The 16,748-nt window shown below is 37.6% G+C and overlaps 1 protein-coding gene across 1 annotated transcript in view; it reads left to right on the forward strand.

Annotated features, from left to right (window-relative positions):
• Positions 1 to 16,748, forward strand: part of UVRAG (UV radiation resistance associated) — a 254,299-nt gene that overhangs the window by 176,224 nt on the left and 61,327 nt on the right. The window contains exon 13 of the mRNA XM_074372672.1: positions 11,985 to 12,063. Coding sequence (XP_074228773.1) covers positions 11,985 to 12,063 — 79 coding nt within the window. The remainder of the gene's footprint in view (positions 1 to 11,984; positions 12,064 to 16,748) is intronic.

Below are 16,748 nucleotides of genomic sequence, written 5' to 3' on the forward strand. Positions count from 1 at the left end.
TGATTATGACAAGCTAGATGTTAGCATTGGTTACCCCCAGATCAGTGATCCTTGGAGTTTCCCCCTCCTGTGAAATCCATACTTAAACAAAATGACTGTAGGGGCCTCCAAATTGTCTTTTTGTATGCTGAAATTGTGTAAAATGAGATGAGGTGATTCCTTTTGCAATTTTATAATTGAAATATGTCTTTCTCAAATGTATTGTGAATGGATGGGATTTGTAGACAGCATATTCATTCCAGAAAACTGACTTTAGTTAACTAATGTATGTAATTTTGAGCTTTGACATCTAGAAAGCAGATAGAAGTTTTTAGGTTTTCTGATAGATGATCTAAAATTAACCTTTAAGACTTACATCGTTAACAGGTTTATGTACACAGTTATTGAAAAATCAATTTAGTGAAATTAAGTGGATATTTCAAAAAACTTGTGGATTTATTTCTAAATCTTTTGTCCACTTTTCTTTGTATGAATCCCCAAAGTAATAAATGTATGTAACATTGTTACTAGGATTTTGGAAGTTGCATTTTGGACTTCAGTGAGATCTTTGGTTATTGGTGTCAACAATCTCTGCCTTTTTGACTCACTAAACCCCAAGTGTTGTCATTATAAAACCTGAAATTGGAGGTTTACAAGGTGTCAGCTTATCAAATCACTTGGTAAATTTGTGATAATTTGGTTCATGAACATCTGATTTGTGAGTTGAAGAAATCCCATAAGTTTTTATAGAAATCTTAAATAAGTGAAATTTATGAAATAAGACAGATTGATAAAATGGGATTATTACTGGCTAGGAGTGAGAGGTGGGGCATAGTGTAGAATTAAAGCCTAGGATTAGAAGTCAGACAGGCACAGGTTGGAATTTTAGCTCCACCAACTCCATCCATTCATTCACTCCTCCCTCCATTAAACAAGTAAATATGTTCTAGACATTGTGCTCTAGGAACTAGAGTACATTAATGAAACTTAGGCTCACAATTTTCATTTTTGTGGAAGATACAGAGGAATAAACAAATATTTACAGTACATCAGAAGTACTGTGTTTGTGAGTGTACAGGGTTCTATGAGATCACATGAAAGGAATTCACCCCCAGACAGGGGTGTGGTAGAGTGGAGTAAGATTTATGGTTGTAGATGAGTTTTAGGAAAGGCCGTGTGGCCATGGGCCCCTCAGTACAGTGCCTACGGGGCAATTAGTTGTATCGTATGGATAATGTCTGCCAAGTGCAGGACTTGATGCATAATAGATATTCAGTAAGTAAAATCCAGCATCAGCATCGTTCCTGTCAGTGCTCACTGGCTCTTTCACTCTAGTGCTAGAGTTCGTCACCCCCTATTAATGCACAGCAAACCTCATTCTGTGACTTGAAATTTCCTCCCCACCAAAGAATTTTTATTTTGAGCAAAACTCAAAGGATGTTCTAAAAATAAGAGTCAGATATCTAGGTATATTACAGTTAAGAAAGAAACAATGACCAATGAAAATATTTCTGAATTTTAAAATCTTAACTTTTTTGAAATTCATAGAGCTATATGTCAGATATATTTCTTGGTCAGTATTTAATTTTCAAGTTAATTTTTATATTTAATTTATTCATTTATTTGCAGGTATTTGTTGAGTACCTACAGTGGGTAGGACTCTGAGCTTAACACCCATGTCCTCAAGGAGCATACATTTTAGTAAAGGAAATAAGACATTTGTATAAACAACTAAAATATAGGGTCAAAAGTGCTGGGGGAATAAAATTGCTTTGCGATTTTTAGAAGTGAACGAACTGAATAATGACTATTCAGAAATGAGTAAAATATAGTGTCTTCCCTTGTGGCACTTACAGATGGGTATTGGAGAGGCAAGGGAGTAAGTAAATGAGGCATAGTAATAACAACTGACGGCCTGCTGTATCCTAGTAACTCTGCTGGGTCTTAGGATTTTGTTTGTTTGTTTAATTTAATTCTCACAGAAATCCTGAAAGATTGATGTTGTTAAATCCATTTTAGAGATTTGTGAACAGAAGTTCAGAGTAGTATGCCCAAGTTTACACTAAAGTAAGCAGCAGAGCCAGGGTCTGAGCCTATGCCTCTCTGACTTGAAGCCTTAACATATTACACCTAAATCCCCCTTCTGCTTTTCTCTTCATCTCCCTCCGGAAATAAGTATTGTAATTAAATAAATAATTTTGACATAAAGGATTGAGCACCTAATATGTTCCAGCACTGATAGGGAAGTGGCTTACAGAGAATATACCATTCGCTGCACTGATCTATTTAAGCAAACGTATATTATACGCACACATTGTGACATTGTCTTTAGAAACTTAAAATGGTGAACAGTTATTATTCCAAATTCATATTCCAGATGGAAACATCTCTGGCATTACCAAGTATGGTAGTTTTGTGCACCTTGCATGCTTAATTGTAAGTTTAAAAAAAAAAGCCTTTATAGATTTTGTGGGAAACAGGTGGTGTTAAACCCAGGCAAATGCAGGATGGCTGTTAATGTTGTGGAATGTGATTTTGATTTACTTGGCAGAATTTTTATTTTACAAAATTGACTATTAAAATAGACATGCTTTCCATCCTTTAATTTTGCTCTGTTCAGTGCAATTTGCCTGTAGACTATTTTTCAACAGTTACTAAAAGGGTGTGGAAAAACTGGAAGGTTTCTACAAGGAAATTGATACTGAATTCTTTAACAATTTCCACAACCCTGCAACTTACTAGGTTTTAAAAAATGGGGATTATTTTTAACCTTCTTACTGAAATTATTTGGAATTCTATTTCCCTGAAATTCCACTCTCTTTTTAGTACAGCTCTGTCTAAAGAACTATATTTAATATTGGCAAAGAGAATAATCTGATGTAAATCTTTTCACTATGTATACTCTAATACACATATCTACATGGAAGTTATTTTATTATATAATTTCTGCTTTAAAAACTTCTGATGGCATCTTATTACCTGTTATATCAAATTTAGTCTCTTTTGACCGGTACAACATATTTTCTCTCTCTCTTTTCTTCCCCCAAAGGGGTGGGGGGAAGATCACTCTTATTCTTTTATAAGGACTTTTGTCACCTGCTGCCCATGAATGATTTCAACATTGTTATTTTTTATTTGCTGCTTGCTTCTCCTTTGATCTCTTATCTTTCTCCTCACTTCCCTCTGAGATCTTTTCCTCTGTGCTTTCTGAAACTCCTCTTCAGTGATTATAATATAAAGTCCTCAGCCTCTTTGCTATGTAACTGTAATATACAGCTGCTGGATGTAAGTGAAATAACTGGCTCTCTTCTGAAAGTGTCTCTTGCCCTGGAGCCTTCTTAAGGGGAGACTGTTTCTTATACCTCCCACGTCTCTGGATCTAGAGCAGGTGATGTCAGTTCAAAACTACGTCTCAGTGGCAGGTACCTAGTGTTTCTGACACTTTGAGTGGATCACTTTCAACACCTCCTTCTCTATATGATAAAATTGTTCTCAGTAATGATCATGAAATGAAACCAATAATAGTAATAGCCCTAAAAAAGCAGAAAGTTTTCTTTTATTGAAAAAAATATCCATATTATATGTTTAGTTTTTCTTTTGAACACAATTTCTGTGTGCCCATCTTCAGGGAGCAATTTTAAAGGTTTGTATTTTACTATACCTTGTTCAAGGCTGATTATAAGTATTTTTGTATCTGTATAACCTTATCCAAAACTACATCAGAAAAAAGGTAACTCAGAACTAAGAAAAATTGCACATTGTCATCATTGTTTATTTTGAATCCACTGTTTAAACATAGGAGTATATAACACCAGACAGTTGGGGACACAAACTGTGCCCAGAGGAAGCTTAGAAGATTCCAAACCATTTGAAACGTAGTCGAAATGGAAGTGTGTAGTTTAGTGCATGGTGTTGGACTGACTGTGCAACTAGATTGGTCTTCGGATTAACTGCCATGTAGATATGTGTATTAGAGTATACATAGTGAGAACATCCTCATTTGAAGGTTGCATATATATTGAAATCAAACCATCATGCAGCAATTGTTTAGAACTTAGATCAGTGAAAGTTTTTTTTTTTTTTTCCTGGGAGGATTATTTTATCAGTGGCATTAGATTTGTTGTTTTTAATCTATTTTATTATCATTTTAAAAAGTCTCTACAGATTTGCGCACCCCTTGCAGACTGCCCCCATCGTCCTGCCCTTGGTAGGCCACTGTCATTACTCTTCTACCCTGGTAGCATCACGCTTAGAGTTTCTCTCTTTTTGATACCCCGAATACCCTTATCCCATCATCCTTACCACTAACCCTCTTATCTGCTGGAAACAAATAGTTGGAAAGATTGGTAGCACTGTAAATTCACAGTCATCTAGTTCAGTTGGACTAATACATCATAGATATCTGATTTTCTTGCCACACAACTGTCCCAAACCCTATCTCTTTTTTCTGCATCCCCACTTTTCCCTTTCGTTCTTGATAAATGTCCTCATTTATGACTTCATAGAGAAAATAGAAGCTGCCAGATGGGAATACGTCAACTTTCCATCAGAACAGATCAGAGCCTCTTAGAATCATCTTCATCATCCTCAAAATGCTCTCTACTTTGTCAGCTCTGACCCCGCCCTCCAGTCTTCCAGCTAGTTCCTCTCAAAGTGCGTCTTTATAATCAACAAACTCTCCTGTATCTTCAGGCTGTTCTCAGGGAGAGTTCAGCCTACCTCTTGTCCTAACTGAACCTGAGTTTTCCCTGAGGACCCCCCTAGTACCCATTGGTGACTATCAGTTTTCTTAAATGCCAGTAGGTGTTCAGATTCAGGAGGTGAGATTGGGGTTTTCTTGCTCCTCGTTGCTTTTTCTAGAGCCTTACCTCTCTACCCTGTTGGCAAGTCAGACATACAAAATCCTATTCCTCTGAGGCATATGCTCTTCAACTATACCACTCTTTCCCCCACCGATCTCTCAGTTATAACCCCATCACTCATCATGTATTTTGGCGATAGAAGAAACAGATACCACAGGAAAGACAAACAGTCTTTCTGTCTGTGCAATGTCTTGCTATTATGGGTAACAACACACAGGTGGATGATTCATCCAACATCCTGGCCTCTTGGATCCCATCGTTTTTATTTACTCCCATGGTTACACTCTGAATCATGCCACCATTTCTGTTAGTCCACATCCAAAATCTGATTCAAGCATCTTGCTCCCTGTTGACTGTTCTTCAGCTTATATGTTCAGCCTCTTGTTCATTGCTCTTCTTGGTGACCTTTAGACCTGGCCCCTTTATCCAGTTTAGATTTTTTGGCCTATTTTTTAGTATCACCTTTGTCTTGCCCCCTGTGGCTTTTTGTCATTCTTACAGCCCTGCTGTCCATTTTCTCTGTACCTGCCATACCCAAGTAGACATCTGGAGAGTCACACAGCAGTATCATTATAAACTTGTGATTAACAACCACTCTGGGCTCTGAGTAGTGCTCAGCAGTTCTGTTACAGTTCTTTGTTCAAGTTGTTCTGCCATTTGATCAAACTTTCATTCATTTGAGCAAAACAAAACACTGAGTTTCTGATCCCTCCCCCTTAATCACCCTTCATTTCCAAACCATAACCAGATCTTTATGATTTATCTCCTAAAAGTCTTCCCAATTAGTGTCCTCTTTTCCATTTCTAATTAACCACCATGTTAGTCCAGGTAACCATAATCTCTCACCTAGGTTAATCACTGCAACAAGCTGGTCTCACCTTCTCCAAACTGTTCTCCACTGCAGTCAGCATAATTTTTTCAAAATGCAAATCTGCCATTGTCAGAAAAGTTCAAGGAGAGTTAATTAAAGGAGAAAGGTACGAAAGAAAATCTCAGCAAGTTATATCTTTGTTTAAAGTCTTTTGTGGTTTCTTCTTTTAGAAAAAAATAAGACTACCATCTGACGTGGACTAGAGGACACTGCATAATCTGCTTTCCTGTTCAACTTCAGCTTCGTCTCTTGCCAGAACTCCCCTCACACCAGCTATACTGGCCTTCTTTCAGTTCCTTGAAGCAGCATCCTTCCTCCTGCAACGGGTTCTTGATGTATGCTGCATCCCTTGGAACATTCCTTTCCTTAGCTCCTGCTCATCTTTGAGATCTCAGCTAAAGTGTCACTTTCTCTCAAATGTCTTCCTTGACTCTCTCAGTCTTTTGTCTGCCTCGTTTCTGGAATAGTGTTCCTTTCTTCAGAGTACTTAATTTATGAATTACGTATTTGTTAGTATGATTGTGTGAGCGATGTTTGTCTATTCCACTGTACTTTAAGTTCCATTGTCTGCATTTGCCCACCCTTGTATCTACCACCTAGCACTATACCTGGCACATGGTGTGAGTTTAGTGAAACTTTGTTGAATGAATAAACATCCATAGTGATCACTTGTATTCTTCCTGTTATAATGGGAGAGTTGGCCCCATTATATGCTGCCATCTATGCTCTCATCACCTGTAGGATAGAGAGCCTGTCCCCGCTCACCCTCTCAGGGCATTCTGCTGCACTTTGCTGTGTCCCTCTGGTTACTGAGCTCTCCTCTCGCTGTGCCAAACTTCACATCATCTTCATTTTCTCACTGCGTCACTCCTGAACTCATACCAGTCTTCCTTCATCTCCCGCTGCTTCATTTAAACTTGTGTTTACCATATTACCAAAGCTACCTACCAGTGAACTCATTTAATTGCATCCGCTAGACATGTTTTCATTCTGTTTTGCTTGACTAGTCGGCAGCATTTGACTGTTGTTGGTGTCTTCCTTCTTAAATGAACAATTTCTCCGTGCTTTTCTGGTGAGACTCTTGGTTTTCCTAGGATCTTTCTGAGCAGTCCTTCTCAGGCCCCTTTTCATCTCCCCATCTCTTGTCATTCTCAAGGCTCTGAAACAGCCCTCTTCTCTAGGATTTCTTTAGGCCATCTCATTCACACCTGTGGCTTCAGTTTCCATTTAAATTTTTGTAATTCTTTAATTGATATCTTTATCCCCAATTTCTCTCTTTACTTTATGTATAATAACTTTATATAAAATATATACTTTATTAGAGGGGAGGGTGTAGCTCATGTGGTAGAGCACATGCTTAGCATGCATGAGGTCCTGGGTTCAATCCCCAGTACCTTCCCTATTTAAAAAAATAATAATAAATAAATAAACCTAATTACCTCTCTCAGGAAAAAAATAATAAAAATTTTTTTAAATATATACTTTATTGAAGTATAGTTGATTTACAATGTTGTGTTAGTTTCTGATGTACAGCATAGCAATTCAGTTTTATATATATATATACACGTATCTATATTAGACACATGTACATATATCCACTTGAGCATTCCCTATCTCAGCTCATAGACACCACCGTCTGCCTAGTTAGTCAGTTGAGAAACCAAAGGGCCATCTCAAACTCCTCCCTCTTCACCACTGTCACAACCATCTGTCACAAAGTTCTTTCATTCTATCTACAAATTGTAGCTTAAATCTTCTCACATATGCTTCACTCCACTACTGGAACCCTAATAAAAACCATCACGAGTCTGGCCTGGACCATTGCAGCAGCCTCCTAACCAGGTGTCCTTCCCCTTTATTTACTACACTATAGCCAGAGTGGTCTTTAAGAAATATAAACCCGTATTCTGTCACTCCCATGCTTGAAAAATCTTTAATGATCCTCCCATTGTCTTTAAGGATGTAGTCTAGATGTCTTGTGGCTTACAGGACCCTCTGCAGTCTGGTCTCTGCTCACCTCTCTGGCCTAATCTTCTAGCACTCATCCCTCATACTCTGTTCCTCACCCCAGCCCCAGCTGTCTATTTTAATTCACTTGTACTTTTATCAAAATTAAGATGACAACCCCATTTTGTCAGTTGCTTAGGCCCCAGACTTTGAAGTTACCCTTGACTTTCTCTGCCTCTCTTACCTCATTTAAGAGCTTTTGTGTCCTAAAAGTCTTCCCAATTAGTCTCCTCTTTTCCATTTCTAATTAACCACCATGTTAGTCCAAGCAACTAATCTGAACAGGAGAAAGTAAGTTGAGTTTGAAGTAAACTCATGACCTCAGAACATATTGAGTATATGTTGTCACATTTTTCTACAAATACAATAAGCAGAAGTGATCTTAATATGCACAATAAAAAATTTCAATTAACTATAGCTATATTCTCATCCCTAGTTGAGTCCTCAAAGAACCAGATGTGATGTGGGGCTCTGAAGGTGAAGGCCAAGAAACTATAACCAGTTTGGAGTCTTTTAAAAAATGATTGATTTGCGTACAGATGGCTAACAGGCACATGAAAAGATGTTCAGTATTGCTAATTATCAGAGAAATGCAAATCAAAACCACAATGAGATATCACTTCACACCAGTCAGAATGGCCATCATCAAAAATCTACAAATAGTAAATCCTGGAGAGGTTATGGAGAAAAAGGAATCCTCCTGCACTGTTGGTGGGAATGTAAATTGGTGCAGCCATTATGGAAAACAGTATGGAGTTTCCTTAAAAAACTAAAACTAGACTTATCATATGATCCAGCAATCCTGCTCCTGGGCACATATCTATAAAAGATGAAAACTCTAATTCAAAAAGATATATGCACCCCAGTGTTCACAGCAGCACTGTTTACAATAGCCAAGACATGGAAGCAACCTAAATGTCCATTGACAGATGAATGGATAAAGAAGATGTGGTATATGTTCAATGGAATATTACTCAGCCATAAAAAAGAAGGAAATAATGCCATTTGTAGCATCATGGATGGACCTAGAGATTATCATACTAAGTGAAGTAAATGAGACAGAGGAAGACAAATATCATATAATACCACTTATATGTGGAATCTTAAAAAAATGATACAAATGAACCTATTTACAAAACAGAAATAGACTCACAGACCTAGAAAACAAACTTATGGTTACCAAAGGAGAAGAGGGGAGTGATAAATTAGGAGTTTGGGATTAACATAAACACATTAATAAAAATAAAATAGATAACCAACAAGGATATACTATAGCACAAGGAACTATATTCAGTATCTTGTAATAACCTGTAATGGAAAAGAATCTGAAAAAGAATGTGTACATTCTTTATATATAGTTATATATATAAAATGAATCACTTTGTTGTACACCTGAAACTGATACAACACTGTAAACGAACTATAATGCAATAAATAAATAAATTAAATAAATAAATAAAATTTAAGTGTCTGATTTAAGGAGGAGAGGGAAGGGCTTATAATAATTGTATCTTTTGAAAATAAGAATGGTTCGAAATAAATTTCTTTTACAACTTTTTTCCAAATTGAGTGTAGCACAGTCTCCATATATACATACACACACATAAAATAATTTGAATGTATTATATATCCGATTTATATATATAGGTCTAACTTAAAAAGTTTATCCTACTTCAGACCATATATAGGAATCTTTTTCTGGCATCTCATTTACTAGCACTTCAGCAGGTCTACTTTGCAGCCTTAGCTGATGCCTCTCATCATGACCCTTTGGTGTTATACTTTGGAATATTTTCTTGGTTCCTGAAGGAAATAGGAGGTTATAGTCAATATATTTAGTTTTGCATATTCAGAATTACAGAATCTTGGAGGCGGATAAGCTATTAAACTTCATTGAACCCAGTGGGTCATCTGGTGTTTGATTCCCCCCATGTTAGCTTCTCGGGCCGCTGTAACAAATTACCACAGACCTGGTGATTTAAAATAGCAGAAATTTATTCTGTCAGTTCTGGGGACCAGAAGTCCAAACTCAAGGTGTCAGCAGGGCCATAATTTAATTTGAAAAAAATTTTAATATTGCTCATTTTAACTTCTTTTTCTGCAAAGTGTAATAATAGGAAATGTATAAATTCTTCCTCTAGTTATTTAATGTAATACTCTCTTAAGTGAATCCTATTTGTGGTGCTGAGGATATTTTTCTGGTTGTACTTGAATGACCACATTTCTGACCTAACCCTTCTACAGTTTGCTAATGAGATTCTCTATGTATATTCAATTAAGGTGCCTTTGATTTGTATCTTACGTCCTGATGGTAATAGGTTTTACCCTGTTAGACGGATTTAATTTTTCTAGATTGCTTAATAGATCTATAAATCCATGTACTTTTGCAAAGTAAGATGAATGTGTAATAGTTATAAGCTATTATTATTAGTATAATAATGTGACCCCTTAAGAATTTGAAAGCAATATAAGATGTGGACTCTGTCCTAATGTTTGATCTGTCTTAAAATTGCCCTATTTGAACCTTTGGCTCTAATCACTCTTTAGATTTGTTTAAATGGTACATACACACCTTGGGGCTCTTTCTATAAAGAAGTCCCAGTGAAGTAATAAAGTCAATGTTGTGAAGATTCATTTTTCAGGGTCTAGAGGCTTGATTTTCAGTGTACACTTATTTCAACTTACTTTTCCAACATTTGAAACAGTTTCTACATTTATAACTTGAAAGTGGAGATATTTGTGGGTTTGGAGAACTGTGCAGGTAGTCTAGATGTAATAGTTTATGGAATAACAACTATACAGTGTAGAGCTTTAGGACTCTAGTAGATTTCTTCAGCATATTCCTGTGTCGCTATATTCTTGCAATTATGTAGTTTCTTTGCAAGCTACCCCATACACATTTGAATGATTCCCAGATACCCTGTAAAAGCCTGGTGTGTTACACTTTGCTTATCCTGAATTTGCTTTGCTGTCATTTTTATGCCTCTCAATTTAGGGCCAAACCGCATGTCCTAGTTTATTTTTTATAGTTTCAATTAAATACAAAGCTCTATCTTCTTGGTGGGTGTGTGAAGCATTTGGTGTTCTGTTGTAGAGAATAAAGACAGTTCATGACCTTGCTCACTCCCCAGTGCCTGTAATTTTATAGCACAACAAATTTATCTTTTGGGCACTAGGTAATCAGCAACTTGAGAATTTAATATAAAGCTTTAAATTCTGTTTCCTTTCTTTTATTTTCCCTGGAAAACAGTATCCCCCAAGGTTTATGAAATCTATGTTTTCCCCAGGCAATTAAAACACAATTAAAATTAAGAATATCCAATAATTGTCACCTACCATTTATTTCAGTAACATTGTTTTATTAAGAATAATCATACATTGCAAAACAAGAAAGGTAAACTTTTCTTCTTGACCCTAAGTTGTGACTGATCTTTTAGTAGAGAAATCTGTTTCAGAGGTTAAAATGTATGCTTGGTCTTGAGAATCTGGGGGAAATACAGGTAGAATATATTACTAGGAAATTGTACCTAGAATGTAGGTATACTCTAACGTCTTCTTCTTCATTTGCAGCGGTAGGGAAAGGAAAATAGTGAGGGAAGCTTATTCCCTAAAATAACTCATCACCTGTATAAAGATCTACAGATCTCATGCCTTTGTTGCTTCAACGAGTCAAGTTAAAATGGAAAGTCTTATGAGAACTCTATGACATGAGTACATTGCCTTGGAGAAGTAACATCCAAATAGCCACCCCTACAAATGTGAATGAATTTTTGATGAATATTTACTCACATTGGTGCTGTTGATTTGACTGGCCACCTTAGAAGAAAGAGAAGTCTTTTATATTACTTTCATATCTGATTTTTTTCTTATTCTTTTTCTCCCATTTATTAGAAGTTGAGATGCCAGGTCCAAGATGTTAGGGGAAAAAAATTCTAGAATCTTAATCTTAGAGTGGTGAGTTTATGATATGTAAATAGGAGGCATAGTGGCCTCAACTCCTTGAGCTTACTGGGTTACTTTCTTATATATTAGTCCTTTGTTGGATGACCTATTCAATTTTTTCTTTGAAACAAAGTAGCCATCGTTCTGATTTGACTAATGTCATGAAGATATTAAGGTAATAGTTTGCAGCGACTGTAGCTAAGTGACTTAGTCCCAGTCTGCAGAAGTTTATGCTGTATCCAAGAAACTTCCGCTTTGTCGGCAACTTGAAGATTGTTATACTCAAGTTTTGGAAAACTTCTGATCCTACTTTACCTTTCTAGGTTTCCATTATACCCAAAAGGAGGGGAGAAGTTGCAATTTGATTATGGTGTCTATCTCCTGAACAAAAATATAGCACAGGTAAGTGACCCCTCCTCACCCCGTCCTACTTCCCACATACAACCTGCTTCCTTGGAGAGCTGACACTCTTTCTTTATAAATAAGTACTGCAGCTGACTCTTTTATTTAACCAGCGGTAATGCAAAGTTCTTTTTCTGTGGCCACAGTCTTCTTCTGTGCCATTATAAATACCACAGAAAAGCAATGGGTACAAATTGGAATCCTTCTGCTAAACCCAGAAGCCCTTTACTGCGTTGTGACTTGCTAGTAAGTAGACTACTTAAATGTGTGGGTTTTATCATCTGTTTGCCTCTAGCTTGACTGGTAGTAGCTTCCTTCTCATACAGCTTTCTTCTCTTAGGCAACTTCTAGGGACTTATTTTGCATGGGGAGTTGTTTACGGAGTAAAAGTTTAGTGACTTGGGCAAGTCCTTAATGGTCTCCTCATCTCTTATCCAGGGCCCCAGAGGAAAGACCAAGCACATTGCCCTTCCAACCCATCTTGGATTTTTCTGACTCTCCCAACATCACACCAGTTCATGTCTCACTTAATGTCTTTCCACATACCATGGGAGGACTACTGGATGCTTGGGTTTGCATTTTCCTGAAAGAAAAATGCAGCATTTCCTTAGCATACGTGGCTCTACTTTAAGAGGTAGACATTCCATAAATTTACTAGTTGTAAAGGAAGATCAGCTTCAGTGCTTTGTTTTTATTCAGACATCCTTCCAATTGAAATATCACATCAGTGAGATCCCACTGTTTGGCTGTTATGTAAAGGCATTATCAGCTGTATCCTCAGACCTTTCCTTTTTATAGAAGCAATAAGGTTTGTGATGCTTTTGTTTTTATGAGCCTGAGTTGCCTTTTATCTGTATGATTCTAAAGACTTCCTGAACAATGCCCTTATTTATTCCTGATGGATCTAGAATTATTCCTCCATATGGTGTCATCTTTGCCTCTCTTCCCCTCATCTAACCTCAGTTTAATTTTTTTAAAATTTGGTTTTTATTAAGACTCTGACACTTTTCTGATATTGGATCAAACTTCTAGTTTGCAGTTCTTGATTAATCATTTGCTTACAACCCCACACTCATAACTGCTTTTGCTGTTCCTGCTGTCCAGCACATGTTCTTCATTCCAGGCCAGCTGCCTTGCTCACAGCCTCTGGCCCATGACTCATCTTTCCATGTGCCATTCTCCCCACAACTGATGCTTTCCTTCCCTCCATTTTTGGCAGAAAAGTATCTCAGTCTAAGAAACAGGACCTTATTTTCCAGGCTGCTTATTAGCTCACACTACTGATCACAGTTGTCATACCATGGGAAAGGTAGGGCTTAGACAGAAGGGTGCATTAAGGCAGAAGAGGTGTTAAGTAAGTTAGAGAGCACCTCCAGTGAAGTCAGCCAAGGTGGAAGAGAGCACATGGACCCTGCAGTCCAGAGTCTAGGAGTCAGGATGTCAGGAAGATGGGCCTCACTCAGTAGAACTAAGTTCTGATCTGAGTTCATTCAGAGGGGTGCTTCTCTCTGTCCCATTTCTATTTCTTGCTTTAAGCACATAGATCCTAAGGTCAGAAGTCTATTGGAAGTTTCCAGGTGAAGCCTACTCTTAATTAAGGCTAGGGCTGAAATGCCTGGATTTCCTCATAAATCTAGCTTCAAACACACACTTGTGCATGCACGTGCATGCACGTACACTCCCACACACGCACACACACCCACGCACAAACACACTCTTAGTTCTTTCTGCTCAGGGCCCAATAGGAGTGGCAGAGTATGGTATAAAGAGGTGCTCAGAATAGTCCCACTTGCTTTGAGGTCAGGACCAGGAGGGAGGCCGACTGTGTGCAGCGGGAAATTTGGGGAGGTCAGCCCTCCACGTCACTCTCAGCTCCAGCACCTGTTTGGCCCTCCTTTTGGAGCACGTTCCAAGTAGCTGTTGATTTCATTCTGAACTGAACCAAAGCCACAAGTATGCTGAACTAGTTTTATTCATCTGTTTAAAAATGGATTACTTCTGGTAATTTTGTATCCTCTGCAACTTTATACTCTTTGAAATGGAGAGATTACATTTGTGTGTGTCTTTATGATCAGTAGGTTAACCACCCTGACTCCACAGGGAGCAGGTATCTTGCTCTCTGGTGTTTTATCATCACTGTTATGGCAGTTTTAAAAGGAGAAGACAGTCAACTTCTTATAAACAGACTTTCTTAGGTTTCGGAGTTCATTCAGGAAGCCTCTTTTGAGCATTTAGAAAGAAACTCTTAGCAAATTTGTGACCAACTCCATCTCTGTTCTGTCTCTGAACTGTTTCTTGGGGACAGTTTCATTTGGTCTTTAGCCTTATTACCATCACTTTATTACATTTCAATTTATAACAAATCAAAGAACCATTAGTTATTGTGGCTTCTAACCAGATATTGTATTAATAAGATATTTCCAGCTTGTGAAGGTTTATTTTTATATACATTTATACCGATATATGTTGTCAAAGGGGAGTTTGTCTTCTCAGCCAGTCTCATTTATACCCCATCTCTAGAGATGTGAACAAATCGTACCGTTAAAATGGCCCCACCTCAGTAATTTATAAGGCACGTTAGTGGAGGTGGATGAAAGCATTGGCATGTGTTAAAGTGCCAGAGAAAAAGGAGTGAAGTCATTTAATACTGCATCCATGACTTGGTTGAGGATTTGAATAGTCAATAGGACCTTTCATCACAACCAGAAGTAGTAGTAAAATCACTTTCTTGGTAGAGGAAATGACAGAATTTAGTAATATTTGTTACTTCAGTATTTGGGATCAGTCCAGCCCAAGATTTGAAAGCACAGACTTGGAAAGACAGGCCTTCAAGTCGAAATCCTCAAGTGTCGTTTGAAGAGCTGAGGGGTTTGGTAAGGCCTGCTGGCCCTTTTCCTGTCACTGCTGTCTAAAGGAGTGTGTGTGCTGGGCTGGGTATTGAAAGCAAATAGAGCAAAATGCCTTGTATTTAGCGCCATTTACTAATATGTTTCATGTGCTGGCCCCTTTGGCTGGAAATAGTCCTCCCTGATGGGCAGCCTGTCACACTGTAGGAATGGGTCTGGCACAGTTCAGGTACAGTGTAATTAACGCTGATTTGAAAAACCAGCTCCTGCCATAATTGTCAGTAAGTTGATAAGGACATTATATTAGTATTTGTGTATAGCACAGTAGTTTGCTTTTAGTTCCCAGAGCATAGAAAGTAGTAAATCAAAAGTTAACAATACTTTTACCTTAGGTTTGTGGAGAGCTTTTACTTTATAAGGTACATGCACATACATCTACGTGACCCTCATCATCACCCTGCAGAGTGAAAAAGGGCAGGTGCTGGTAACTGAACATGTAGACAGGATGGCTTTTGACATCTGTCCCTCCAGTGTCTTATCACATAGTCTGACAGCCTTGGCAGACGGTCCTTACTTCCATAACTTCATTGTTTTATATATTTCTGTCCTAAAAGTGCACAGAATCAAAGAAGATGACATTCCCAGCTAGCAAAGGAACTGAAAGTTCTTTGAAAGCAGAGACAATAACTGTTTTGCACATAATGATATTTCCACTAGTAAGCACAATGCTGGAAACAATGTCAGTTCTCAAAACAGGTTTAATGCATGAATGAATGAATGAATGGTGATAATAGCATCATCACATGGCTAAGAAACTGAGATCCAGAGAAGTAAAGTGACTTGCTTAAAATTGCTGAATTAGTTGATTCAACAAGGATTTGTTGTGCATCTACTGAGTGCTATATATACTGAATTAGGGCTCAACTGATTGAGCAGTGAATAAGACACCCAAGAGCCCTGCTTCGTGAATAAGCTAGACACTAGTGGACAAATATTGTATGATTCCACTTATATGAATTATCTAGATTAGACAAATTCATAGAGACACAAAGTAGATTAGAGGTTACCAGGGGCTGAGGGAAAGGGGAACTGGGGGAGTTATTACTTAATGGTTACAGTTTCTATTTAGGATGATGAAAAAATTTTGGAAAGAGATAGTGGTTATGGTTGTACAACATTGTGAATGTAATTAATGCCTCTGAATTTTACACTTAAAAATGGTTAAAATGCAGGGGTGGGGAGTATAGCTCTGGGGTAGAGCATGTGCTTGGCATGCGTGAGGTCATGGGTTCAATCCCCAGTGCCTCCATTAAGAGGGAAACAATGCTTAAAATGGACAGATTTTCTGTTATATATTTTACCACAATTTAAAAATTTTTAATATACCAAAACCCATTGAATTGTTTGGTATGTGAATTGTATTGCAATAAAGCTGTTAAAAAAGAAGGCCCCTGCCTTATAATCTAATGAAAAGAGGCAGACAATAAACAAAGTAATTTTAGATTGTAATAAGTGCTGTGTTGGAAACTGATTAGGGGATATAATCGGAAATAACTGGAGTGGGTCCTACTTTACTTTAGATAAAGTCGTCAGATAAGCTTTATGGAGGGAATAATAATTGAGCTAAGACATGGATGATGACAAGGAACCAGCCATGCAAAAAGCTCGGAAATAGTAAATCCCTTAAGGCCATGGAACCCACTAGTGCAAAGGCCCTGGGGTAGGAAAGAGCTTGTGTGTTCAGGTGACAGGTAAAAAGCTAATGTGTAAGGAACATAGAAATTAAGGGGAGAAGTAGCCAGGGAATATATTATATGAGGCCTTAGAAATTACAGTAAA

The sequence above is a fragment of the Camelus bactrianus genome, chromosome 10 (assembly GCF_048773025.1).
Source record: "Camelus bactrianus isolate YW-2024 breed Bactrian camel chromosome 10, ASM4877302v1, whole genome shotgun sequence".
NCBI lineage: Eukaryota > Metazoa > Chordata > Mammalia > Artiodactyla > Camelidae > Camelus > Camelus bactrianus.